The sequence below is a fragment of the Terrapene carolina genome, unplaced genomic scaffold (assembly GCF_002925995.2).
Source record: "Terrapene carolina triunguis isolate 2854851 unplaced genomic scaffold, T_m_triunguis-2.0 Scaffold310, whole genome shotgun sequence".
Classification (NCBI taxonomy): Eukaryota; Metazoa; Chordata; order Testudines; family Emydidae; genus Terrapene; species Terrapene triunguis.
In genome coordinates, this window is record NW_020664661.1 from 2855223 (window position 1) to 2882350 (window position 27128).

The following is a 27128-nucleotide window of genomic DNA, read 5'->3' on the forward strand; positions in this document are numbered from 1 at the left end:
TGTCACAACTCATAGAAAATAAGTGGTACATTTATTGAATCCACTGAATGCTACTTCTAGCCTTTATTCAGACACTTGTGCTCAGCTTCGAGAGCCAAGAATTTCTCCATTATCATCATTCAATGTGAATGACACTATACATGAATCCAGTGCAGGAAGTGGGGCTCTCCTCTGTTCTAACGGGGGAGATGGGTTTCTATTTCTGTTCCTCTTTTTGGTTGCACAAGGTTAGCCCTTCCTTAGGGCACATGGAATAAAATACTATATACATTTACATACAATGGTAAATGCACCATTTAAAAATACACAATACCTAAGGCTCAATGGAAAAGCTTGGTTGAAACAGCTTCTCTCCCCTTTAGAAAAAAGGAGACCGCAGAAGTTGCCATACATTGTATTCCTGTCTGGGTCAGATACCAGTCCAAGTGACCCCTGCCATACTATAAGGCTGGAGAAGAAGTAAAAAAGCTGTTTCCAGAGCCACTCTCCTCCGTGCAGCGAGATGGGGGAAGTTGGAATTTAGATGCCCATGGCTCAGTGAGAAAGAAAACAACCACTCCAGCCAGCAGCAGAGGCAAACACGCAGGGACTAGCTCTTCCAAATTCTTATCAGAATTAGTACCCTGCGACTGCCTAGCATTCTGGGTATTCCCTTTCCAAGTGTGGCCAACCTCACAGACTGCAGAGGAAAGCAAAACCCCCCAATGCAGTTGGACAATTGTCTCCGCAATAGAAGCCCAAGCCCCAGCCCCAGCCCCTTGGCAGCGGAGCTGCTTTTACTCTCACTAAGCTATCTGGCTTGGTACAGGGGGTGAGTGTGTCTCTTCCCTTTCAATTCACAAGGACCAGGGCCTTGTTCTTTTGCACTGAGGGAGGATCAACAAGCTCTGCTCTGAGTGCCCTGGATCTTGCCTAGATTGCTCCTACTCAGCTTTTCAGCAGATGACATCCTCAGGGGCGCCAGATCTGGAGAAGGGACTGGATAGATAACTAAGTGCTAGTCAGAGGATGTTCCTGTTTGACTCAATTCCTCTCTCACTGATGTCCACTGAAGAAACTAGCTTTGTGGCCTGGTATCTTCTGGCACCTGCCATCAAGTGGATGCTGATGCAGCCCCAGAAAAGAACTGGACCAGTCTGCCCAGTATCAGTAATGCCTAGGAAATACGTAAGAGAGGAAGCAGCCACCAGGACACGATCCTCAGTTATATTCAGAAACAGCAGCACGGCTTAGAGCCTTTCCAACCAGGGGCCTTAGGCTAACTCACCAAGCCCATTCCCAGGAGGAGGTAGAGGACATATCTGGCAACCTCTATTCCCCTCCCTCTGGAAGACAACAGACAGATTCTTTATGACAACTTCTGCAAGCCTCTGCCCCTTCACCTAGCTCCCTGGACACACTATCCCAAGGGCACAGCTGCAGGCAGGGCCAGGCAGTCCACTTTACAACACCCCCCTCTCTGAGCAGGGAGCCTCAGCTGAGGATGCTGTTGAGAAGAGCCACACAGGTGACCAACAGCAGGACCCGTCTCCAAAGAACAAACTCCACATGCAAGGCGGAAGAGGGAATGTTGCCTTTCATGGCTGGCATTAAAACTGCTCCCCAAAGCTGGGGTTCTCCCGATTCCCCCCTCTCGGGGCTGCAGCGGCTCTTCCTGGTACGACAGTGCAATTACCACCTTGCTATCAACAACAAAGGCCAGGTGCTGCACCCAAACCTGTCACAACTGGAAGACATTAACCCTCTAGGTACTGAGCATTTCAGACAGTAGTATTATAGGAGTCTGAAAAATCCCAGTCTTTAAAGGGTTAGCATGCTCTCCTCTGGGTGGGGGGGAGGGAAGCCCATGGATGTTCCCTGGGATCACAGTTCTCCTGGAGAAGCCGCTACACTTTGTGCCTTTCTTACAAAAGTTTTGTAACAAACCATTAATATTTAGGGGCTTGATTCGCACTGGGTGCAACAGTCTCGCTGGACCCCCTGCAATGACACATCCCGGGCAGCAGTGGGAGGGGGAAGGGCTCCTGTCACCATCCCAAGATCCTGGCTGCTGCTCTTTTCTGTAGTTTTTTGACTGACAAGAGATGCCATCGTAGTGTATTTTCCACCTGGCTTTTATACCCATGGATAGACAGCACCATGCATCCCGCAGCTCCGGGGCAGGGACTTCCACCTCAGCTCCAGCTGGAATTCTGCAGTTCCTCGCGGAGCCACGTGGGAAGAGGCTGCCCAAGTCTGTTCATCAGCTTGGATAACTCGATGTTGTACTCCCGATAGAAGTCTGTGAGGAACAGCCGAGACTGCAGGGGGAAGAGAGAGCACACGTTAGCGAGGGGTACACGCAATCCTGTCACTGCCCTGAAAGGCATCGCTCTAGCACTTACTTAAGGCCCTGTCTGCCGTCACTGGCATGTAGTCCCCATATCTCAGAAAATCCACTGACACTGCACCTGTCCCTAATTGCCTGAGAGCGCTCTCCTTCAACCCACTATGCCTCTTCCAAGCAAGGCACATTTCCCCAAGCTGGTTACTCACCGAGGAATCCATGTCAGGGTACTTCCTTCCTTTACTCTTTCCCAAGCATTTAGACTTCCCTCCATCTAGCACCTGGCACCAAAATCCTTTTGCTTCATCAAACCTGAAAGGGACACACGTAGTTAAAAATCCTAGGGAAGGAAACGTGTGTCTGTCTGTGTTACTGATCCCTTAGCTGACTCCAGTTCAAAGATTTTAAAATCGAATTCGTTTCTCACTTTGTTTCCTTTTTTGACACGCCTCTTGGCTTTGACAATGAAAAGCACTAGCTTTACTTTTGGTTATAATGCATGTCAAGTAAATTTCACGTTCAAGTTCAGGCAAAATGTTGTGGTGACCAACAGGAAAATTTAATTTTGGAGGCTGTTTCCATAGGAACTTACACCAATAGAATTTTTTTTTAACAATTACTTTAAAACAAACAAAAACACCCTACCTTAATGCCACATTGATTTGACAGCTTCCCATGGTGCTCAAAGCCTCAACTCATGGGCACCTTATGTTATTAAAATACAGATCTAATACAACTACAAAAACCACCATCTTGTCCCTAAAATGGGCCACATATCAACTTACCACACAAATTCTCAGGGTTGCAAGCTGACCAACACTGCTTCCTCCTCCTCTGCTGCTTCAGCAGTTGAAGGTCATCAGTGACCCACGGCAACTGAAGATGGAGGAGTGTCTAGAATTCCACTAATCCATCACAGCTGCTCCAACAGAGAGCCAAACAGTCCTAATCCCTGACATTTCTCTAATGCCATTCTCCCAAGTGAAGTCTCACTGCACTGTTTTGGGGGGGTGAAGTGACATGTCCGCTGTTACACAGGCCATATCTGTGTCTGAGCTGGAAAAGGAACCCAGACCTGACCCTGAAACCTTTACCACTAGACAATGCCTCTGCTAACAATTTCTCAGGCATATCTGGGACCCAATCAGATCCATCAGTCTCCTACAGTGAAAACAGGCCCTCCAGACCAACACCAATGGGAGAGGTCCCTCACCTTATAATAATATATAGCCTACCAGAGATTCAAAAAGGGTTTCACCAGAGCAGTTGCTCCAAATTAGGCAAAATCAACATAAGAACGGCCATATTGGGTCAGACCAATGGTCCATCCAGCCCAGTATCCTCTCTTCCGACAGTGGCCAATGCCAGGTGCCCCAGAGGGAATGAACAGAACAGGTAATCATCAAGTGATCCATCCCCTGTTGCCCATTCCCAGCTTCTGGCAAACAGAGGCTAGGGACACCATCCCTGCTCATCCTGGCTAATAACCACTGACGGACCTATCCTTTTTGAACCCTGTAATAGTCTTGGCCTTCACAAAAATCCATTGGTAAAGAGTTCCACAGGTTAACTATGTGTTGTGTGAAGAAATACTTCCTTTTGTTTGTTTTAAACCTGCTGCCTATTAAGTTCATTGTGTGACTCCCTAGTTCTTGTGTTATATGATGGAATAAATAACACTTCCTTAGTCAATTTTTCCACACCAGTCATGATTTTATAAACCTCTATCATATCTCCCCTTAGCTGTCTCTTTTCCAAGCTGAAAATCCCAGTTTTATTAATCTCTCCTCATATGGAAGCTGTTCCATACCCCTAATCATTTTTGTTGCCCTTTTCTGTATCTTTTCCAATTCCAATACACCTTTTTTGAGATGGGCAACCACATCTGCACGCTGTATTCAAGATGCGGGTGTACCATGGATTTATATAGAGGCAATATGATATTTTCTGTCTTCTTATCTATCCCTTTCCTAATGATTCCCAAAATTCTGTTTGACTGCCACTGCACATTGAGTGGATGTTTTCAGAGAACTATCCACAATGACTCCAAGATCTCTTTCTTGAATGGTAATGGCTAATTTAGACCCCATCATTTAATATGTATAATTGGGATTATGTTTTCCAATGTGCACTACTTTGCATTTATCAACATTGAATTTCATCTACCATTTTGTTGCCCTGTCACCCGTGTACCCCCTTTTCCAGATAATTTATGAGTATGTTGAACAGCACTGGTCTCAATACAGACCCCTGGGGGACAACACTATTTACCTCTCTCCATTCTGAAAACTGACCATTTATTCCTTGGTCTAGATGAAGTTGTGATCTGACTTTCTACCCCTTGTATCTCCCAGCCCAGCCCAAAAATAAGATCCAGAGCGTGTCAAACTGCAGGAATGAAGCCAGCAAAAGTCCCAGTCCGTTGGTGACACCATGAGGTACTGAACAAAAACTCAAGGAATTACGGTTCCAGGTAATTTCAAAATCCACACCAACAGCACCTGATGACTTCAGTGTCAATGTCAAAAAGGGCTCAGCTCAGGGAGGGATCTAGGAAAACATTAGGTTACTTCTCCATCAGCAAGCGGAGGACACCACAAAACGAGACAACGAGTCCAAATATGGGGTGCTGTACTGCCTACAAAAAGAATAACCAGACCTCTCTACCATCCCACACTCATTCTTGGCTCACGTGAAGCTAAGTGACAGGTGGATGAAGGGAAGCAGCATTTTCCAGCCAGCTCTGGGAATCAAGTGCTTAAGCATGTTGTTAGATCACATAAGCACAGTAGAGAAGCTTCTTTAAACTCACCACACTAGTCAGGCCAACTTGCAATCACTTCTCAAGAGAGGCCAGGGACAGAGCTCATGACAGACGACCTCCCCTTTCACCTGAGGTGAAGGTCACGAGCAAGCTCACAATGCAGCTGCCTAGCAATATTAGCAGTGGTACGTACATACTGACGAATCCTTACTTGAGGACCTGGGTGTAGTTAAAGAGTGGTGTCACCCCCAGAAACTTCTGGATGTTCTCCATGATGGAAGCAGGGCTGTGCCGGAGCTCCTGGCCATCCACAATCAGAATCTGAAACAACAGAGAGTCCACAAAGCTTTCAGTGTGAGCTAAGTCAGCCTCTGGCACCAACCCAGAGAGCAGCCCCTCTGGAACAGGACATTCCCCCAAGAGCCCTAACGCTTGCGGCTTCCAAACCCTCAAAGAGCCTGAGGGGAAAAGCTGGTGCTGTTCCTCTTTTGGGTGCTGGCCCTTTGTTGCTGGAGACAGAAGAGTCCTAACGTGACCAACATTTACAACATAAAAGCAGCTCAAAACAGGGTGTCAAAATTTTCAGCCTGTAACTGAGCACCTAGCCTCAGCGCTAGCCATCAATTACATGTATCCTTTTTGACAGCCGATGCTTCCTTTTTACATGACAGTCTGCTCTGGCTCATTTCCCTCCCTCGGAGGATGACAGACAATAACCATCAGCCTCTTTGTACTAGCTGGACTATCCATTAAAGAGGAAATCGTCCAAAAGAAATGACTTGGGGTGAGTTCTGGGGAGCTGGGCCCTAGACCACTCCAGATCCAGTAATGAAACAGAAGCACTTGGCCACAAAAGGAGATGGCTTCTGGCAATTTTGATGGTAGGTCAGGCACTGTGGGGAAGCAATGTATCTCTTTGCAGACACTGAAGTTGACCTCAGAGTGGGCGATCTGCTTTTCCTCTCCTGCTCTGGGATGGGTATCTTCTAGTGGCAGGAGGAGGTGATGGAAAGGCCCCTGCCCCTCACCTGTGGAGTCACTCTGTGATAAACCTGCATGGACGCAAACCATTGTAAAGAACTGTGGGGTATTTGCAAAGAGTTTGAGAATCCTTCTCCATGCAATTAGTTCATTGTCCAGGGCAGACCTGGACAAGGCTCTGCTCCTTGTGTGCCCAGAATCCCAGGCCAAAGAAATAGTTACAGGAAGCTGTGCTCCAGTTCTGTACAACCATTACACCATTAGCGGTTTTTGGGGGGTTCCTCTTTGGAGAAACCCAGTTTTTAGGACCAGTTCTTTCTTAAAGGGGCCATTAAACCCACCCAGTCACTCTGGCCGTGAGACTGGAAGGTGCAGGGCTTCTGCAGGTGCACCATTTCAGCCAGGAAAGGGGGGCAATCTTATGCAAATCTCTGTTGCCAGTTATGGTAGGTAGCTTTTGTAAAGCAAAGTGGAGAGATCCCATTGCTTATATAGGGAGAGAAAGTCTAGGCTTCCAGCTCAGACAGCAGGTCACGGGTCCACAGTACAGTCGGTTGTAGCCCACGAAAGCTTATGCTCTAATAAATTTGTTAGTCTCTAAGGTGCCACAAATACTCCTGTTCTTTTTGCGGATACAGACTAACACGGCTGCTACTCTGAAACCAGTAATAATGAGGATTCAATGAATAAATAATATATCGCTTTCCATCCATCACTGCCACAGGACTCTCCCAAATCACTTTGTGTTGTTATCCCGTTTACTGGGTGACTGCAGCTCAGCAGATCTGTGACTTGGGCAGTGGCTCCACACTGTCAGCCCTGTGCTCGCTCCACTCAAAGCCCAGTTGCCTGACCTCAGTTCTGCAGATCTGTGCTTGTAACTAAGCCCTTTGCTTCTCTCCCTGATGGACCGTGCCCTCTGTGGTGTCCTGGAGAAGCAGTGTTTCCTGGGTCGGTCTTCCAAAGGGGACATATCCATGTCCATTTGCATAACTAGCTCCTTCAGGGTATGTCTTCACTGCAGAGTTTACTTGGGTGTTGTCCCTAACCCCACTCCTGTCCTCCCACGAACGCTCTGAGTTGAATGGTGCTTTAAACCCAGGCTAGCTGGTTTCTCTGGGAGCATGGGCTAGTGAGCTGCTGCTGCATTCAGACTGGTAACCCGCCCACTTTGCAGAGAGGACACAGACGAAATCACTTCAGTGCCAGTAGGCCTCCAGCACCTCCCACTATTCTCCAGAAGGGCAAACGTTCTCCTTCAATTGACTAGAAAAGGACGATAGAGAGGCTCAGCTTACTGCAGCGCTGAGAATCATGGGATATGCCCCCCAAAGTAAGTGACACACACAAGGGACAGCAGCACCAGTGAGGATGCAGTAACTTGAGTAGGGCTTTGCAGTGTGGTTGCTCACCCCCAGGCCAGGCTAACCTAAGTGCCGATCACCCAAGTTAACTCTTCAGTAGGGATAGCCACAGTCTTATTCTAAAGAGTCCTAGTCCCTGCCCGGTGTGGTAGCCGGTGCTCTGATGCTCATTCTGTAGAGAAATGCAAAGTCAGCCAGAGAGGAGAGCTCAGGTGATTTTGTACAGAGCAGGAGGGTTCCCAAGTTCCATGTTTTCACAGTGCTCCAGGGTGGTTGTGATTAGTTCGGCTGAAGAGTTTTCTTGCTGTATTATGTCCTGACATCATTTTAAGTGCCGTCCTCTGCTAAGAGGGTATTGTCCTCTCTTCACTCTCATCTGCTCTAACAGTCCAGTCAGCCTGAATATGAAGGCAGGGAGATGTGAGCCCAGGGATGTGCCCGCACACTTTATGCAGGACAGATTCCTTCCACCATCTCCCTGGCTCTGACCACCAGATGAAAGCCCTAGCCTGTCTCCTGCGCTGGGGATGCTGCAGTTGCTGCATTTGAATTAACTGGCGGGGTTTGCAAGCTGTTGGCTTAAGGCAGAATTTTCCAGGAGATGTGGAGGGAACAGCCCAGGGCCGGGGCTCTCCCTGGACAACATACTGCCTTAGAGGAGTTAATATCTGTTACTCCTCCTCACTGCAATTGCACAACTCATCTGCTCTTGTCAGGCACTGGCTCTGCTCCGACAGCAACCAGGCCATGTACACAGATTCTGGCTTTGTTTTACCTTTGCCTGTTAGTTCTATAGCAGTACTACGTTTTCTGGGAAGCAGAACCACTGCCTGGTTTTAGAGCTATTGCTGCTGCAGGGAATAAGTGCCTGAAAATGCATGATGGGATCTGCTGGTTCATACACCGCCTGAGAATAACTCTGGCAACAGAAGCCAAGATCCAGGCAATCTTGCTTTACATCTGTCAGAAAAGAGAAGTTGCTAAAATGTTTTCTGACTCCAAGCACACGGGACAGTTTGTAAATGTCTTGTCACAATGAAGGCAGATTCAGAGACGGAAACAAGCTGTAGTTTGTGTTGACTGACCTAGAAATCTATAAACACAAGGCAGGCTGCACTCCAGAATTCAGTAGTCTGCGGACTCCAGACACCTCTGCAATAAAATCCACACTCAGCAGCGCTACAGGCTTCATGAGATGGGGAAGAAACAAGTGAATGTGACAAGCAGCAGAGCCCAAAGCCTCTGGTGAAAGCTATGGCATCACGGCAGTAGCTGAACACCCATTGGGCATCGTGAGTGTCCCAGGGGGACACACTGCCAAGATAAAAGGAAGAGAACCTAATGCTGCAATAAGCTAGTGCTTCCTGGACCTCCTAACGCTGCTGTGCCGTCTGGGCGCTCAGCCACCTACTACACACAGGCATTTGGAAACCTGTAGACACTCGATCCTGACTGGATAGACACAATGACTAACAAATCAGCCTGATTCTCTATCAGGTAACATGGAAGGAAGGAAGCAGCAGTTTATATCCCCCTCCCCAAAAAAGAGTCATAAGCTAAAGTGAAGAGAGAATGAGACAGATGGGGAGTTTCCTGTCTCTACAGCCACCAAGCTGAACTCCGAACCTATTCCCTGTGCACTATGCTTCACTCGGGACTGTGACACCCAGCCCCTGGGCACTAGGGCTTTCTGACCCTCTTCCCCAGAGTTGCTGATGTCCGATCAGCGCTGCTCATTAATCCAGAACAACCTTCTGCCAATTACTAGAGACACTGCCAAGCGCAGCAGAGCTCTGTACCTGCCCAGAGGGGTAATACGTCAGCCATCGTTCCAGGTGAGTCGAATACATTCCAGGGAGCAGGCATCGGCTCTGCAGGTTGCGCAGCTCCAGGTGGGCCTGGGACTTCGCAGTAATCACCTGGTAGAAGGTGTAATTGAGAGCCACAGGGTCGCTGTGAGCGCGCTGGTGCTGGGAAACAAACACATAGTTAGGAGGTCAGAACACAAAACTCTGCCCTTCCCTAGCCAATGTGCATGCAGCCCCCTGCTCTCTGCTGCCCTTGGGCAGCACAAATACACCCCAGTTCTCCTGTGAACAAATCCACAAGCTCCCATCAGTACTAACCTACCCCGGCCTCCTGGAGAAATCCATTCACACAGGGGCTGCATGCCACACTGGAGCAGATCTCCAACCCTCCCCAGGGCCCCCCGGGAAGGAGCGATACCTGGTACCAGGAGTAGGCTCGAATGGCCGGGTTGATCAGAATGGAGATGATTTTGGCTCGTGGAAGCAGGGCCGCGCCACGCTTCGGTACCACCTCTGTGTCAAAGTAATTGGCACTTTTCTCAAACATGAAGTCTGTGCTGGCGTTGGAGGGGATGGGGAAGAATTCCATGTACCTGCCAAGCAGAGCAAACCAGGAGAGCCTGATGGCACACGTGTGGGGAGCACAACCCAGCAGAAAAGTGGCACAGGGCAAACCAGCCTGCTGGCACCTCAGAACTGTAGAGGGCATGCAGAGGAGCTTGGGGTGGCCAGGCTCATGGAGAGTCAATGAGGGGATGACGTAGAACGGGGATAGTGGGGAACAGGGGTAGGGTCTGATGTGGAGTAGGGGGGGATGCAATAAGAGGCAAAGACATTGCCCTGCATGTAGGGCACAGCACCCTCGGGTGGTGCCTGGAACTAGCTGGGGATGCAGACAGGCCTCAGGATTATTCCCAGGGTCTCTGCTTTCAGTAAAAACAAGTGAGCCTTTAGCTGTTGTGTGAAGAACAAAGGACGGCCCAGTAGGTAGCATGTAGCCGGGACTTGAAGATCTGGGTTCAATTCCCTGCTCTGCCACTGACTTGCTGTGTGACCTTGGTCAAGTCACTTAGTCTCTCTGTGCCTCAGTTCCCCCCTCTGTACCACAGGGACATGCGTCCTGCCCTGCCTCACAGAAGCGCTGTGAGGATAAACACACTGTAGATTGTGAGGTGCTCATATACTAGGGGAATGGGGTACATACAAGAACCCTAGGGCTTGTCTTCACTGGAAAGTTATCTTGAGTTATATCCGTATAACTCCTTGAGTGGATACTTTCGTTCTGGATAAGAGTGCTCACATAGGGGTCTACACTGGTATAACTAGAGCAGTATAAAAATTCCCCATGTAGACAGACCGACCGACCAAACCAAGTGTAGGAGACAAAGACATCTGCTTGGGTCCGTAGAGAGCGTGGAACAATAACTCTGAGGTGTGAACCACCCTGTTCATCTCAATGGGCACTAATTCAGGCCTTGTCTACACTAGCAATACTGGAATAGCTATACCGGCAAACCTTCCTAGTGGAAATGCAGCTTATGCTGCTAAAGGAGTGCTTTTGCTGGTCCTGGGTGGTCCAACCTTTTCACTGCTGCGGGCCGCATGCAGTTGTCTGGAGCTCTTCCACGGGTCATGTACATAAATACGTGCTCTACAAAATGACGTCCTCCAAGCAGCGTGACCTCGCATGTACTGTGCGTGCAAGTCCATGCCACACGGAGGACGCCATTTTGTCGAGCAGATCTGTTGCAGGCTGGACACGTTTGGGCCTGGAGAGACTCTGCCCGTGGGACACATCCGGCCCACAGGCCACGAGTTGGACCACTCACTGCTTCACCAAACAAATTTAGCTATACACTGGCGAAAGGACTTATACTGGCAACCCCTTTTTAGTATTAGATTTTTGCCACATTTGTAACTATGCCAGCAAAACCTTTGTGTGTAGCCCAGACCTCAGATGCCAGTGAGACTACGTTAAACGTGAACACATCAGAGCATGTGACAAAAGAGAGCAAGTATCGTATGGAGATTTCCCCAATCTGCTCGTGGGCAGACTTTCACAGCACGTGCAGGGTTGCAGGGGCATGCGTGGCTTCATTTCCCTAAACGGGGGCTCTGCTTTCAAAGTTTAGGAAAACCTGGGCTAAGGGCTTATAGCAGGGGTGTAGCTGGGGCGTAGCAAGTGGAGAAACAGAGCGAGCGCTTGTGAGACTGTGAGCACCCAGAGGTGCAACGTGCCAGACAGAAATGGAGGGCTTGCTAAAACGCTTGAGGTGGATGGAGCCCAGGGACATTCAGGAGGACACGACATGACGACTGATCCCTATAGGGGAGCACAAGAGCTAGGATGCTTACCAGTCAATTCCTTTATGATAGTTGGGCCCATTGAAGAACTGGATCTCTTCGAAGGTGGCTGGACTCGGGAAGTTACTAGTGACCGCTGGGTGCATGGTCAGGAAGAAGTGCACAGCTGTTGTGCCTACAATGAGCAACAACAATTAGTGGAGCTGGGGTCACCCAGGGTAATGAGAGAGGCTGGCGTCTCCTGACGACTCTGCTGAGCACAGTGAGAGCTTCCAGCATGCCGATGGTCAGCCAAGCCAGGTACCCTTACCACGCAGCGACAGTGCGGCACGGGCACAGGGCACAAGAGCTGCCAGGGGCATAGGCACACCAGCAGAGATCCCCAATGGCTCATGTGAGGGGGATGGCAGCTGGGCTGGGAAGAGGTTCGCTCATAGGGCTGAGGCCCCCATTCTACACAAATGGCTGGCACCTGTCATTGCTGGAAGTGGCTCCTCAGCTCAATACCTCTCTAGCCAAATCACTGCCCACAGCAATCCCAGATGAGTTACTGACCCCATGTTCAGACCTGGTCCCAGATCCCTGTGCAGTGTGTCAGCGTGAGAGGGCGCAGACCTGTTACTGGGAAGGCACTAGAGGAGCACATCGGCTCGGCTAAAGAGGGTAAGGACTTCTGTGGGTAAACCAAGAGCCTGCACTACTTCTCGCAGTGACTTAGCAGGTGCGGCTCTTCCCTGCGAGTTCGGATTATGCCCCAGCAAAGTGGTAGGAGCATTGTGCTGATGGAGGTGCTCCACTTGGGTGGGACAAACCAGAGACCCTAATCACATGTGATCACTGGCTGCTGCTGTACAGATCTACGAATGGTCCGTCTGCACAGGAGGCAGCCGAGTCAGGAGTTTATCTTTAAATGGGCTATACAATTACCAGTTTTCTGGGGTCCAACGACAAGGAATTTGGGGAGCCGGTCACATGTTTTCTCTTTGGACCAGATATCCTTGTGCCTCTTATCGTCACAGGGATTCTGCACAACAGAGTGAACAGGATTTAATATTAGTGAGGGAGCTGATGAGGGCTCCTGCGGATAGAGCATAACACACAAGGAACAATTCGCAACTACATCCCCATTCCGCTGAGTGCCGGCACGCTGCACTGCACAGACCAAGCCACGGGAACATCTTCCAAAGCACCCAAGTGATTTAGGAGGGTAGGTCCCTTTTGAAAGTGCTACCCGCAATTCCTGTCCAAAGTAACCAAGATGTGGGCCCATCATCACTGCTGGGCTGAGAAGCAATCCCTTCCCTGCTGCATCCCAGCACAGCAGCTCTGGCAGACTGACAACTCCATCACCACCTTCACTTCATTTCATCTGCTCATTAACATGCAGAGAACTGCTGTGCTGGGATGAAATGGAATAAGCATGTTTTTATTTAACCAACACGAATTCTATACTGTGAAATTATGTCAGGATAAGTCACATTAACATGCCTGCAAGCTCTTCCAGCCCCACGGACATTCCTCCCCCTCCCCAGTTACATCCTCAACTAGCCAAGTACCTGGGACCCCCTCCAGGCCAATGAGAGCTCTCTCTGTCCCCACAGCTCACACCAGGAGTGTGGCCCATCACTCCCTTCCCCCAACGTCCTATCTTTGGGATCTGGGGAGCGAGGCAACAAGGACCAAACCCCACGGCCATGCGTTCGACCCTTCTGGGCACTGGAGCGGCAGTGTCACCATGACAACGCTTCCCTCTTCATGTACCTTCCAAAGAGAAAGCAGCCTCCTGCAAGAGGCCACGGGGAGGAGTCCTGAATGGCCAAGGGAGATCAGAACAGCCTACTCACCTGCCACAGTGGGTTCTTCTCCTGGGGAAAGATTTCAAAGTACTTCTTTGCTAGCTGGACAGGAGGCAGAGTCTGCAGGCGAAGGTTGGTCCAGCACTGCACAAACTTGACCAGGCTCTCAAAAGTGTACAGCCCCAGCCGGTCGTTCCCATAGTTAGACAGGTGTGTCATGAAGATGCTGATCTGCAAACAGGGAACACAAGGAGCATTTACAAGTCAGGTAACAGCCCTGCGTCATCCCAGCCTGCTCTCTGCCACCCTTCTGCATCCCATCGCCAGACAGAAGCTGCTGGCTTCCCAGGTCTGCTCTGGCTATCTGAGCTGGCGAATGTGCATCTCTCCTAGGCTATGGGGCAAAGGCAAGAGAATATATTGTGCCCCCTGGATTACTGCTCTGCAATCCACACCTCTGCTCCAGGCAATGGGCACCGCGGGGAGAGGGAAGTGGGTTATTTTCCAAATAGCCCCAATTGGGCTAGTCCTGGAAAATCCCGAGTGCAGACCATGTGTGAATCAGAGTGCATTCTCTGACAAAGCCCCAGCGCAGATACTAGTGCCGCAGATAGCTGGAACAGGGAGCCTGCTCGGCCCTTACAAAACACTGACTGGTGGGGACAGGGCCTACCATGGTCTTAGCTACCTGGTCCTAGCTCTCCCGGCAAGTGTGCTGTGCATTCCCAGAGACAGCAACTCACCTCTCCTAGGAGCCCCAGACCCGGACACTCACAAGTCAAACACATTCCCATCCTGAACGAGCCACGGCTCCACATTCCAGGTGACCACAGGACAGTTTTGGATGCTAGGCTGAGGCCAAAGTAGTGATTTGTCCACAGTGACCCTTTTCAAGCAGTCAACAGCTTGGAAAGCCCCTGTCCAGGAGGGAATTGGGAGCAGAATGTCCTGTATGCTCAGAACTGGAATTCAGTTCTTCCTCCTCTTCCCATTGTTAGAGGGGATCACAAGCCCTGAGAGCAGGGCACTCCCTGCACTGGCTGCGGCATGTGCCAGCTTGAGCAGGGGACACTGAGAGCTGGGCAGGGGAGTGCTGAGGCTGGCTTTGGGTGTCAGGCAATGTCCTGGCAGAAGCAATCCAGGGCAGACTGGATGATCTCACAGGAGCATCCCAGATCCCGAGTCTGTGGGAAGCCAGCTTCGACTCACCAGCAGCGTAAGGAACAATCTTGGGTTCACTCTTTAAATCACTAAAAAATACACTGGGACCTTACGCTGCTGGTGAGGGAACAGACATCCTCCACCAACAGGTCCTCCCAGGGGGTGTGGGCATCCCCCTGCTGAACTTCTTGCCAACTTTTGGGCATGGGACCCTCCCAAAGCTCAGGGGCATATGCATATCCTCCCTAAACTCCCAGGAGGCACCTTCTGCCCACCAGGTTACAGGGCTCTGCAGAGCTGGTATGAGACGCTCTCAGACCTACAGCCAGCACGAGCTGGTGCATTCACCCTGCCTTGCTGAACCGCCTACTCCCGTCATTGCATTCGTTTGTCCCCCAGATAGTTTGCTGTTAAGAATTTTAGCGCTCGGCTGAAAGTGCTGCCAGCTCGAGTTCTGCACACGGCTTTGACGGCGCAGTCCCTGTGACGCTCCAATGCACTACCGGGCACAAATGCTGCAAGGCCAAAAGGTCAGCAGCACAGCAGGCAAGTCCCTCACTGGGAACACTGGGAAGGAAGCAGATGGTTTAGCACCCCAGGGTGCAAGAGGGGCCTGGGCAATCATGTGGGTACCCACTGCTGGAAAGCTGGAGGCAAATCACTGTGAGGCTCGGGGAGCAGGTCCACCTGGCAAGGTGAGAGGAACAGGCTCAGGAGTGGCTGTCCGTACATCAGGAGAAAGCATCCATTTCTCCAACTGCTTGGGGAGCCACTTGATAGACAGGGATCATTGCACAATGACCCCTTTCCTCACCACTGACACAGCCCTCCTGCACTGGGGGTGGGGATTCAATCACCACACCCGCTCACCCGGAACACTGCCTGCGTGACAAATGTGGCACACAGCGGGGGCAGTCAAATCTCCAGGCCTGCCATGACCAGTTCTGGTAACATCATTGCCCATAAATGGTCCCAAGCAAGAGGAATCGCAACCAGCCAAGCCAACCAGGACTTTGCAGGGCCACTGCCCTCCTCTTCCTACTGAGTCCGGCTGTCTTGTAACAGTATAACATGCATGCCCCATCAGATCAGCTCTGGTGGCCTGCCCTGCCCTGGGTGGTCCTGCCAACACAGCCCTGAGCAAACCTGCTGATGTAATCTATGACCAAGCCCTGCCTCTCAACTGACCCATGACTAGCTTGGCAGTAAGCCCCCATCTGCAGCATGGCATTATCTCCCCTGCTCAGCCCTGACAAGGAGCTGTAGACAGAGAAGCCTGGAGTTCAGAGAATAGATGATGAGGGAGTCTTTAGCAATATAAAGCAACAGCTGTGGGTACAGCAATGGCCTTAATGGCATGTAGTGTGAACAGAAGGGCCTGTGAGAAGTGCTCAGAAACATCCCCCTCTGCTGCTAGGAAATACAGCCAGGGCACGTGGCATTCCTGAAATTAAGGCTTGCTCACTAGTCAGAAGATCAAACATCATCTGTTGACACTGCAGAGTTATCCATACACCCAGGACTCCTGCACGTGGGCCACACTCAGGCGGGCTGGAAGCACCATAGAGGAGTGCAAAGAGGCTGTGCCCCCAGTCTGCTACGGATCACTGACGCGATGCGGGGCTGGCGGCTTTCTCCAAACACTGGGATGTCTCTATCACTGGGGTTGGAGAGCAAAGCTCTGGGCTCCCTCTGCAAACAGGAGCAGTGAAGATGTGCTGATAGCACAGCCCTCCTCTGCTTGCAGGGATGAAGGGAAATGAGGGAGAAATACCCAGCAGAAGGAAAGGTGCAAATACAGGAAGAGACTGAAGGGGCTCAGAGGAGGCTAGAGAGTCACAGTGGGGAGCCAAAGCCAAGGTGCACGGTGCTCTGGGGACAGTTTTATCTGCTAGAAGACACCACAGCCCTTGAGAGTTGCCAAGGCGGTGCCTGCAGTGGGCAGCCAAGGCCTGGCTGTACTGCAGCGGGGCTCTTGGAAGGGTGGAGTTCACCTTACACCACACTGAGGGCACCAGATAATCTGACAGACCGCGCGGCAGTGAGCTACAGAACTGAGCCTGTCCAGAGTGATGCCGATGATACGAAGACTGACTCTCTGGACACAGGCTTGTGTATCTCCTTCTGCTGAAGGGGACAGATAAGGCGATGACAACTGTTAACGTAGGTGGATTTGCTGGCTGTGTAAAGGTAACGGCCTCAATCGTGGCCAAAACCTGACTTCAGAGCTGAAAGCAGGAATCTTTACAGCTTGAGCTAGAAAGTCAGGCTGGGGCTGTGGAGCAGGTACAGCAGGCTGCATAACACACACTGACCAGTGGGTTACAGGAACAGTTACATTATTGGTGGGTCAGTCACAGCCTGTGATCGTGTCAGGGACCCAGCGTGTGTTATAAGAATTTATCATCACACTCCCAGCCCTGCCTCTAGCACCAGAGCTGAGATAACAGGAGGCAGGTGGCTGAATAGAGGGCTGGATTTCCCACAGTGCTGCGTTCCAGCCAAGTCAGAGGGAGGTGCTGCAATCCAGACCCACAGGCCCCAGGAGCAGACAATGCACCACAAGAACAGTAGCATCACTAACGTATCTGACAAATCCTGCAAATCAAGTGAGGTGCCGAAGGATGGGAGAAGGGGTCCTATGGGTTCCACTTGTCCACTGGACAGATGTAACCCAGTAACCCCTGATCTCTCAGCCTGACTGCCACCACAGGCAGTATTGGAAACAGGAGTGCAAGTAGGGTGGTACCCTCCAGTATGCAGTAACAGCAAAAGATTTTTAGCGGGTATGGGGTACTGGAAAGACTTGGGGCTAGCCCCCACCACATAACAGCACAATACATATCCTAACAAACTTAAACAAAGGCTTTGTTTAAGTTTGTTAGCATATGTATTGTGGTTAAAGAATGAATGCCCTCCCTAGCTGCATTCTGCTCCTCTACCCGTACCCACGAAAAATCTCTTGCTGTTACTGCGTACTGGAGGGCTGTTAAGTTGGTCAGGAGTCCTCAAGAGGGCAGGAGTGGGGGGGACGGAAGGTGTTTAAACTGTATTTTTGATTCTATTTCTCCTCATTGGTCTGAATTATCCATGACATCCATACTGCATCACATCAAGTCCAAATCATTAGAGAAATGCCTCTGCCTGCACTGACCAGAGGATGTTTGGATTCTGATGTCAGCCCAGTTCTGCAGCCTGACAGGAATCAGGTGTTGTCCCCAGTGTATACAGAATTCTTCTTTGCAGCCAAACTAGTCTAACATGCATTTTGTTAACTGGAATTGGAGCAGCAAAACAAAGAAAATAAATGCTTCATTTTCCAGCTTTGTGGGTGAGAGAACTATAAGTCAAGATTATAATGCTGGACACTGATGGTCTTAAACCAGCTGCCTCAGGAATCTGCCAAGAACTTTGCTGAAAATATGTTTCTCATCCTAGCAACGGAGCTAAGACTTATAACACATCTGCCCACCTTTATTCGAATGAAGCTCCTTCTGATCTGACAGCTCAGGCATTGTCAGTTTCATCCAGAACAATTTACAAACTTGGAACCTAATTCTGTAAACTCTTAATCATTTGATCAATCCCATTGAAGACAATGGGATTATTTGCATGGCTATGGACCACTTTTGTAGACTGGTAAGAGTTTCAGGAGTTTGTTCCTATAAAGGAAGCTGAATCACCCATTGAAATGCAATGTTTGGGTACAATACCATAAAGCAGTTTAGGATACAGTTCTACTTAAAATTTGTCTTTTAATAAGTCAGACATATGCTGAAATGGCTCCTCACCCAACTCCCATATTCCATATAAACAAACCGAATATTACATATTTGTGGGGAAGTGAGTAGTTAAGCATGCTGATGTCTGTATGTACAAAGCGGGGTGTCAGAGGAGACGGGGAGAGCAAGGGGGCCCCGGGCTGGGCGGAATCACATGGAGGGTCATGTGAGGAGGTCACGTGCCCCCCCTTGTGTCCCTCCCATAAGTGCAGTACCAGCAAGAAATGATTTCTACTTGCACCACTGACTGGAAACCACAGGCCGGGAGTCTGTTTGACTGAAGGAGGGGAACAGCCAGCGTGGGTTGGTGCTTTGCGCATCATCTGGTCACCACTTTTTACATAACAAAACTGCCCTCTTGGATAGAGAGGGGGAGCCCGGTGGATTGTGATCTCTGGATTTCAGCAAGGCTTTTGGCCCAGCGGTGCCCTCACTCCCAATGCAGACACTGGGGTAGGGAAGGGTAGGGAAGATGAGCTGAAATGATCCAAGGGACCAGAGAATGATGAATTTATGAGAGAAGATGAAAGTAATAATGGTGGTTTCCCTTAAGCTGTGAGGCTGGTTATAGGGGTGGAAAACACAATAACTCTGACTGGATAATAATACCCATACCAAGACAGGACACTTCTAGGGGACAGGGGGAGTAAACTGGTTTAAGTTTAACAAAGGAAATTAGGGAAGATCTTTGGACCCGAGACCAATGAGAAAGGGGAACATCTTGCTTCGACACACTCACTAGGTATCTGTAAGGAAAGAGAATGTCTGGGAAGTTTAGCAAGGGAGTGATAGACAGAGGGATGGACTAGGAAATGCAAGGCCCCTTCGGCTGCCTCCTTCTCAATTTTCTGAACCTGACAGTCTGAGCGCACCGTCTCTCTGTTTATTTCTCTGGATTTAAAAAAATAGAGGTGGGAAAGCCCCCAGCTGCCATCCGCAGCAGAAAGCTAGGAAGAGACTGGAGAGTGCAAAGACAGTGCATTACTCAGGAGTTTGCTGGAGCCAGGCAGTGACTGGGGGGGGGGGGGGGGGAATGACAGGAAAGAGCTGCGTCAGACCTGGAGCTCCTGAAAATGCCTCAGGCAAGACAGCAGCATCACAGGAAAAACTGTTTCACATGTATCCAAGTTTCAAGGAAATGGATATGGGGGGGGGGGGGGAGGGAGGACACCCTAGCAATGAAAGCCCAGAGGAGGATTTGTCACAGCGCCTGGAGACAAGCCAAATGCAGACAGATGCACAAACCAATAAAGGGAGCCAAGGACTTTTGGCTCAGCAATTCGTTGGGGGAAGACTGCAGCACGGGTGAGAGGAGCTCCAGCGTCTGGCTGGGCTCAGCACGCCAGCCCCTTCTTCCAATCCTGTGCTTGAGGAGGTTTGCTCTGGCTGACCCTGAACTCTGATACGAATTGACAGGGGACAAAAGGGCAGCAGGGTTTGCCAAGAATCCCCCTAAGTAGCAAGGGCTGCTTTAGCCTTCTCTGTCCAGGTGAGCGGCTGCCCCCCCTTCCCCCAGTTCTCGCTCTCCCACTCTAGGCAAACCTTGCATATGAGAGCTTCCACCCCCGCACTCTCCATGGACACTGATAATGGGCCTTGCTTTCCACGCTGGCAAGCTTACTGGGTTCAGAAGCACGGTCAGGAAGAGTTCACCACCCCGAATGCTTTTGTCCAACTCCTTGGAGCCCCCAGGATATTCGTTGTAGAAGATGGTGTGAGTAAAAAGCCCACACGTCTGTCGAGGCAGCACCTAGTGGAGCCGGAGAGAGGGAACATTAGAGAGGATGCTGAGAGCATGTGCATGGGTGTGTCGAGGCAGCACCCTACAGAATGACCTGGAGAGGACACCACGAGCGAGGGACCCAGAGCATCACAGGTTTACAGGATTCAGACATTCCCCTATTCACTTGCTCATCCTGCTCTGAGTAATGGCGCAGGGGGTTAGTGGGATCTCAGCTTCGTGCTTGCGTGCATGGTTCTCCACCACATTCCCACAGGGGCTGACCCATCCATCCGACACACAGGTCAGGGCAGGTGCTGCAGATGTGCCTCCTCGGAAAGAGCCCTGGAGTCTGAAGAGGAAGAGTTGGCTCCTGCAGAGATGGTGCTTTCATGGGCCGGGATGCATGGCTTTGTAGACACGTACTTGCTGGCGTTTGGGAGTTTTCATTCTAAAACCTCACATACGGTAGCCTCTGCACTGCACTGACTCCGACCACAGAAGCACAACAACGGGCTCTTCCTCAGCTTTGATGGATGGTTTCGGGAAGGTTCAGCACTCAAGGTACTGGGTGGAGCTTCTCAGCACTGGTAACCTAGAAGCCTCCCTCAGCTGACTGCCGCCATAGCTCCTCCCAGAACTAACCCAAAGGGCTCCACTCTCCCAGCTGGTAACACTCACCATGATGCCGTTATGGATGAACCCTCGCCGGTACCGGGCGGGCCGCAGGTGGGGATACTCCTCAGTGCTGGTCACCTGGATGCCCCAGACGGATTTCCAGGCCTCATAGAGCTGTGTATGGATGGGATAAACTCCAGAATGATGGGGGGCCACAGCATAGCCCAAGTCCGTGGGGATCCCATGTTCCTGGAAGCAGAACACAGCTTTCGCTCAGTATTTAACTCCCCATTGTCTTTAATGAGAACCACAGCAGTGCGAGCAGTCTCCCCGGGGACCCTGTGTGAAATGGGAAGCTCGGAGTGCTGCCAGAATCTATCCATACAGGTAGCAAAGGTGCTTATACATCAACCAGGGCATTCAGCACCGCAGCAGCTACTCAACAGCCACGGGTCACTCGGAGCTGTGACAAACAGGACTAATTCACCAGCCTGACCTCAGCCCCATCGGTTACAATGGCCAAACCAATCAGTGCCGCTGAAGAGGCAAATCCCGCTCCTATGCTGTCCAGAGGAGCATTACCAGAGCAGAAAAGCAAAACCATGCCTGCCAAGTGTGGAGGGAAGGGAAGATGCAACTTGGCTCTGTCTTCGAGAGAGAAATGCTAGGGGCAGCAGGGAGCAAGGGGGCTGTGCAGAGTGGAGCGGGGACTTGGAGCCAGGTATTACATCAAATCAACAGGAAAAATTTGAATGTTGTGGTTGGAACTTCATTGAACGGTTCTGGTAATGACAGGAATTAGGACACCTTTGCCATGGTGGTTTACAATACACCGGGGGCCCCCTGACGGAGTCACAGCCTGTCAGGCTCATTGGCTAGGGTATTCTATATTGTGTGTTTAATTGCTCTCCGAGTTTTGTATCTCTTTGCAACGGACGGTCACGTTTCTGGGCCTGTGTCTGAAAGAAAATAAAATCAGATATTTAAGCGGGGAAGAAAAGAAGTGAACTGTCGTTATAACATTGTGGTAGCTGTGCTCTGAGGTTAGGAGCACCCATGTTACCCAGGGTCAAGAGGTCCAGTGACCTGGGCATGAAACAACAGACTCTTACTCCAATGGGGCTTGGCTTATAACTAATAAACCCATAGCATGGGCTGAAGAGAGGCTTGTTTTCAAAGGAATCTGCAGAAGATGTTTCACCCCCATGCCCTGTGCTGTGAGTATTAAGCATATGTGGCCCCAGCAGCCCAGGACTTTCCAGATGGTCCTCTCCCTCCACTTGACAACAGGGAACTTCCCTTAAACTGAAGTGACTCTCTGGGAGGCCAGTGTTCCAACCTTGAGCACCCTATGCTACTGATCAGTTGAGGGTAATGCCACGTAGCCCCCTGAAAAACCTCAATGAAGCAATAAGGACAGAGCAGGAAATGCTTCTTTACAGGCTGAGTTTGTACCATACTTTGAATTGGATAGTAGAAGTAGCACCAGAATGACTCAGCAGTCAGTGCCCCATGCCCACACCCAGCACAGCGTTGGGAACCATGCTTTGTAATGTAGTAGGAGCCACACACTGGTGCACAAGTACCAGGACACACGTTCCCCTGGACACTAATGCTGGGTGTAATACTTTCAGGCAGTAGGGACCATGCACCAGGCCAGGGAGTCACACTCAGCTTTTCAATCCACCAGGATTACCACATTAGTGCCTGGGCTCAGCAGGAGCCAAGCACTCATTCCCGGGTGGATGCTTTGGGATTTTGAAGCAAAGTGAATGAGCCTATGGACTATCGATGTCACCTCTTACCAGCGCAAATTGCTTGTTGAGCTTCATTTGCTCAGCCAACACGGTGACGTTGTGGAAGAGGTGAGGCTGCATGTGACTCCACATGTGCGGGAACCACCAGAACTCCTTCCTGTGTTTAAGTAGCATGTCATCACCTTCATCTTCCTCATCTGTACCTGCAGGGAGCAGAAGGTCCATAGCAGGAGGGTGGTCAGTGACCTGAGGCAGTAGCTAATCTCTTGTAATTCAACACTGGTAGTGCCCAGAGACATCCTGCATTAGTTTTACTCACACACACACACACACACACACACCCAACCACCATACTCAGGGTGCTGTCGATACCACCATCCTGCTGGAGGCAGCCCCACTATGCTCAGTTCACAAGAGCTGAAGGAAATGATTTGATCAGACCGACAGCATTTTAGAATCACAGGCTGTTCCCAGCACGCTGTTGGGGAGCTGTGCTACACTATGGGACACTGCAACCAGAGGACACAGACTCAGGGGAATGTTAGGTGGGTGGAAGGAGCTTACCTGTGTGGTAGAATTTCCCAGAGAAGCCCAAGTTGAAAGTGAAATTGGGGACTAATGTTCTCAGCTTGTTCTGAGTGTTCAGGAGAGCCTGTTCAAATGGAACGGGAGAAAGAAAGATTCACATTCAATTGCTCAGTCACATCTCTGCTTTGCTGCGTCCAGTTCAGTTCTGGAAGGAGCTGGAGTAGCATGGAATCCTGTTGTCCTCCATTGTGGCAAGGCACCATAGCCCCTGGAGCAGTGGTTCTGAACCCACGGCCCAATCAGCACACAGCTGCAGCCCATGTGACATCCTCAGCGCCATACTGGTATTTTATATATTGTGTGGATGTGGCCCACATAGCACAGAGAGAGCTGCATATGCGGCCCACAATGATAAATAGGTTGAAAACCACTGCCCTGGAGCGAACCATGAAGCAGGACCATGCCACAGAGGAATTTCCTCAATCCCACCCAGAGGGACCCTATCCCACTTCTCTAGGTGAGGGATGGACTACGCTCCATTACATGGAGTCTAGTCTTGTCTCCTGCACGACCATGTCAGCCCAAAGGCCACAATCAAGTGATGCCCCCTTGTCCACGGTCTCAAAACCACTGAAATGGATGTGAAATGCCTGTTCTGAGACACAGAAGGGCAGCAAATCCCACCTCCCCATTGCAGCTTCTTAAGGCATCTCAGACCCAACATCAAGGCTCCCCTCCTCACCCCTCCTAAGCTGGCCGGGACCATGTTGTTGAGTTCCCACCCCAGAGCAGAGTAATGGAAGGCAAGTTTCTGTGCACTCTGCTGGGTCGGGCTCTCGAGGGTGGAGAGACAAAGCGGGAGAATTCAGTGCTGCTGCAGGGATGAACATAAGGGACCCAGAGCTCACAGCACTGCTTTAAAAGGGACCCAGAGCTCACAGCATCGCTCGTGATGGGTTACTGGATATACATATACTGCTGGGGCGGGCCCCTCCCAGGTGACCCTGCCACCGGCTAAGTGCTTCAGAGAATCATAGAATATCAGGGTTGGAAGGGACCTCAGGAGGTCATCTAGTCCAACCCCCTGCTCAAAGCAGGACCAATCCCCAACTAAATCATCCCAGTGACAAGCCTGACCTTAAAAACCTCTAAGGAAGGAGATTCCACCACCTCCCTAGGTAACCCATTCCAGTGCTTCACCACCCTCCTAGTGAAAAAGTTTTTCCTAATATCCAACCTAAACCTCCCCCAATGCAACTTGAGACCGTTACACCTTGTTCTGTCATCTGGTACCACTGAGAACAGTCTAGATCCATCCTCTTTGGATCCCCCTTTCAGGTAGTTGAAAGCAGCTATCAAATCCCCTCTCATTCTTCTCTTCTGCAGACTAAACAATCCCAGTGCCCTCAGCCTCTCCTCATAAGTCATGTGCTCCAGCCCCCTAATTATTTTTGTTGTCCTCCGCTGGACTCTTTCCAATTTTTCCACATCCTTCTTGTAGTGTGGGGCCCAAAACTGGACACAGTACTCCAGATGAGGTCTCACCAATGCCGAATAGAGGGGAATGATCACGTCCCTCAATCTGCTGGCAATGCCCCTACTTATACAGCCCAAAATGCCGTTAGCCTTCTTGGCAACAAGGGCACACTGTCGATTCATATCCAACTTCTTGTCCACTGTAACCACTAGGTCCTTTTCTGCAGAACTGCTGCCTAGCCACTCAGTCCCTAGTCTGTAGCAGTGCATGGGATTCTTCCGTCCTAAGTGCAGGACTCTGCACTTGTCCTTGTTGAACCTCATCAGATTTCTTTTGGCCCAATCCTCTAATTTGTCTAGGTCCCTCTGTATCCTATCCCTACCCTCCAGCGTATCTACTACTCCTCCCAGTTTAGTGTCATCTGCAATCTTGCTGAGGGTGCAGTCCATGCCATCCTCCAGCTCATTAATGAGGATATTGAACAAAACCAGCCCCAGGACCAACCCTTGGGGCACTCTGCTTGATACCAGCTGCCAACTAGACATGGAGCCATTGATCACTACCCGTTGAGCCCGATGATCATGAAGCTCCCTCTCAGTGCATCTCTTAATCAACAGGGACCAGGCAGGAGTGCTGGAGCTGGTGAATCAGGAGCTGCCTGGTGACGGAGATGGCCTAGTCCCAGGCAGTTATTTACATTTTAATAGTTTTTCTAAAAAGTGACGGATCAGTGACTGCACCAAGGTGAAGGTGGTAACCTAGCAATAGCAGACTTGGGCTAAATGCTAATGCACAGCGAGGTGGCCACATGGAGCGTGCGCACAGCTCCTCTGGGCCACAGGCACAGAGAGGAAGATCTCCCTGCATCAGCAACATTTCACAAGTTCCTAGGAGTGTTGGAGAGTACATCGGGGTGCCCCAACATGGCTCATGCCACATAGGACATTGGTAAGGCACACTGGTCTCCAGCTGGTAAAAATCACATCCACAAACCCATACTCTTGTGCCATGGAGGGACCACGCATTTAGTAACCAACTGGCATGCATGCAAATCACTGCAATTATAGTTATTTCCAAGGGATGCCTAGTGCGCAGTGCCTGTGCCACTAATTCAGTAGCTCATGCTGACTGGCAGAGAGAATGAATTTCTGTCTCTTCCCACCTGCTGTGCGCACACATCCCTTGGAGAGGGAGGGTGAGTGCTGGAAGATGTAGGAGTTTATTATCTGAGCCCTCCAGCATGAGCTCTTCAGTGCAAACCTATAAACTGTGTTCACTGGGCTGGGAAAAATTCCTCCTCCCCTCTCGCATGCATGTGCTTCTTGGTGAGAGCTAAGAGGAGGAAGGAAATGGGCTCTTAGTGCTGCCTGGTGACACAGGGCAGGGTGCTGATCATCGTCACCATATTGATTATTTCTGGAGTGCCAATGATGCGCTTGAAGCTGTCCAAGAGCCTGCACTAACCCAGCCACCCAACTCCTTTCTGGTCAAGGGGCTGCTGGCCTCTCTCCCAGCATAAAAGGCCAGAAATTTCAGCTCCCCCTCCTCACTCAGATGTCAATGGCAACAAATGCGTAATGAGCCTGGGACAAAAGGTAAGAACAACAGTAGAGGCTAGGCTCCAATCCCCACTGTGCTCATGGGACTATCCCATTCCTAATCCCCCAAGGGAACCGATGCGTTGGGGAAACATGGCCTATGGCATCTTCTGGAACCTATTGTAAGGGCTAGTTTACACTAGAAGCGCTAGAGCGGTGCAGCTGCACCATGTCCGGTGAAGATGCCCTATGTCGATTGGAGAGAGCTCTCCTGTCAGCATAATATAAAACCACCCCCGTGAGCGTGTCAGCAGAAGACATAGCACTGACCACACCGATGCTGAGGTCGGTGTAACTCACGTCACTTGGGGGTGGCTGATTCACAGCCTTCAGCAACATAACCTGTACTGTAGATAAGCCCTAAATTCATCCAGTGCTTTGGAAAGATTCAGCCTGGCTGTTCTGGGGCTAAAGGCTACACATGGTTCAGAGCAACAGCTTTCGGTCACACCAACCAAATGAACAAGGGGAGGCAGTTCCTGTGCTACTCGGCTGCTAGCTGTGAAAAGCTCCACCTTTATTACCATCTCCAGAGCCACCCTCCTTTCTCTGTGGGAGTGAAAGAGGTCTCCAGCTACTCCTGTTTGCTGGGAAGGTGAGAGAGAAGAGAGGAGGCTAAGGAGCTTAACATTCCTCTGCAGAGGGAAGTTTAAAGCCTGGCTTGGGTTACCAGGACAACCCTTCTGACAGCTAATAAATCCTAAATAACCCTGCTTTAGAGTGGGCAGCAAGTCTACTGCTTAGAGAGAGGCACCCTGGGGAAGAGGTGGGGCAAAGGGAGCCCAGGAACTCAGACTACGGAGAGTATTATGCTGCTTTCTGGGCAAGTCTGTTCTTAATGATGTGCTAGACCTTCTACGGATTACTGGTCCTTCGTAAGAGCTCACTCAGAAAACAGCACCACACAGGTTCAATCCCATTTCACACAACTCCCTGCTGGGCAGGAGAAGAGAAATGATAGGAACCAACCAGGGCCTGCAGTGGAAATTCCTCCAACCTTCTCCTGATGAACTGATACCCTAGTCAGGAAAGATGAGTGTGGGGGGAAGATGGTGTTTGTAATGGAAGGGAGAGAGTGTGAGGACTGGCAGGCAGGAGACCTGGGCTCTAGTCCCATCCCTGCCACTTGCTCAGTTTATTTTCC

General features: G+C 50.5%; 1 protein-coding gene across 3 annotated transcripts in view; it reads right to left on the reverse strand.

The window, feature by feature from the left end:
- NDST2 (N-deacetylase and N-sulfotransferase 2) overlaps positions 1-27128 on the reverse strand; it is a 211973-nt gene continuing 184845 nt past the window's right edge. For all 3 annotated transcript variants that reach the window (XM_029912872.1, XM_029912873.1, XM_024218660.3), the window contains 12 exons: positions 22946-23033; positions 22430-22584; positions 20688-20873; positions 19908-20036; positions 13392-13574; positions 12475-12571; positions 11599-11722; positions 9662-9836; positions 9235-9405; positions 5302-5411; positions 2536-2638; positions 1-2300 (listed from right to left, as the gene is read on the reverse strand). In XM_029912872.1, coding sequence (XP_029768732.1) covers positions 2175-2300; positions 2536-2638; positions 5302-5411; positions 9235-9405; positions 9662-9836; positions 11599-11722; positions 12475-12571; positions 13392-13574; positions 19908-20036; positions 20688-20873; positions 22430-22584; positions 22946-23033 — 1647 coding nt within the window. In that variant the 3' untranslated portion in view covers positions 1-2174. The remainder of the gene's footprint in view (positions 2301-2535; positions 2639-5301; positions 5412-9234; positions 9406-9661; positions 9837-11598; positions 11723-12474; positions 12572-13391; positions 13575-19907; positions 20037-20687; positions 20874-22429; positions 22585-22945; positions 23034-27128) is intronic.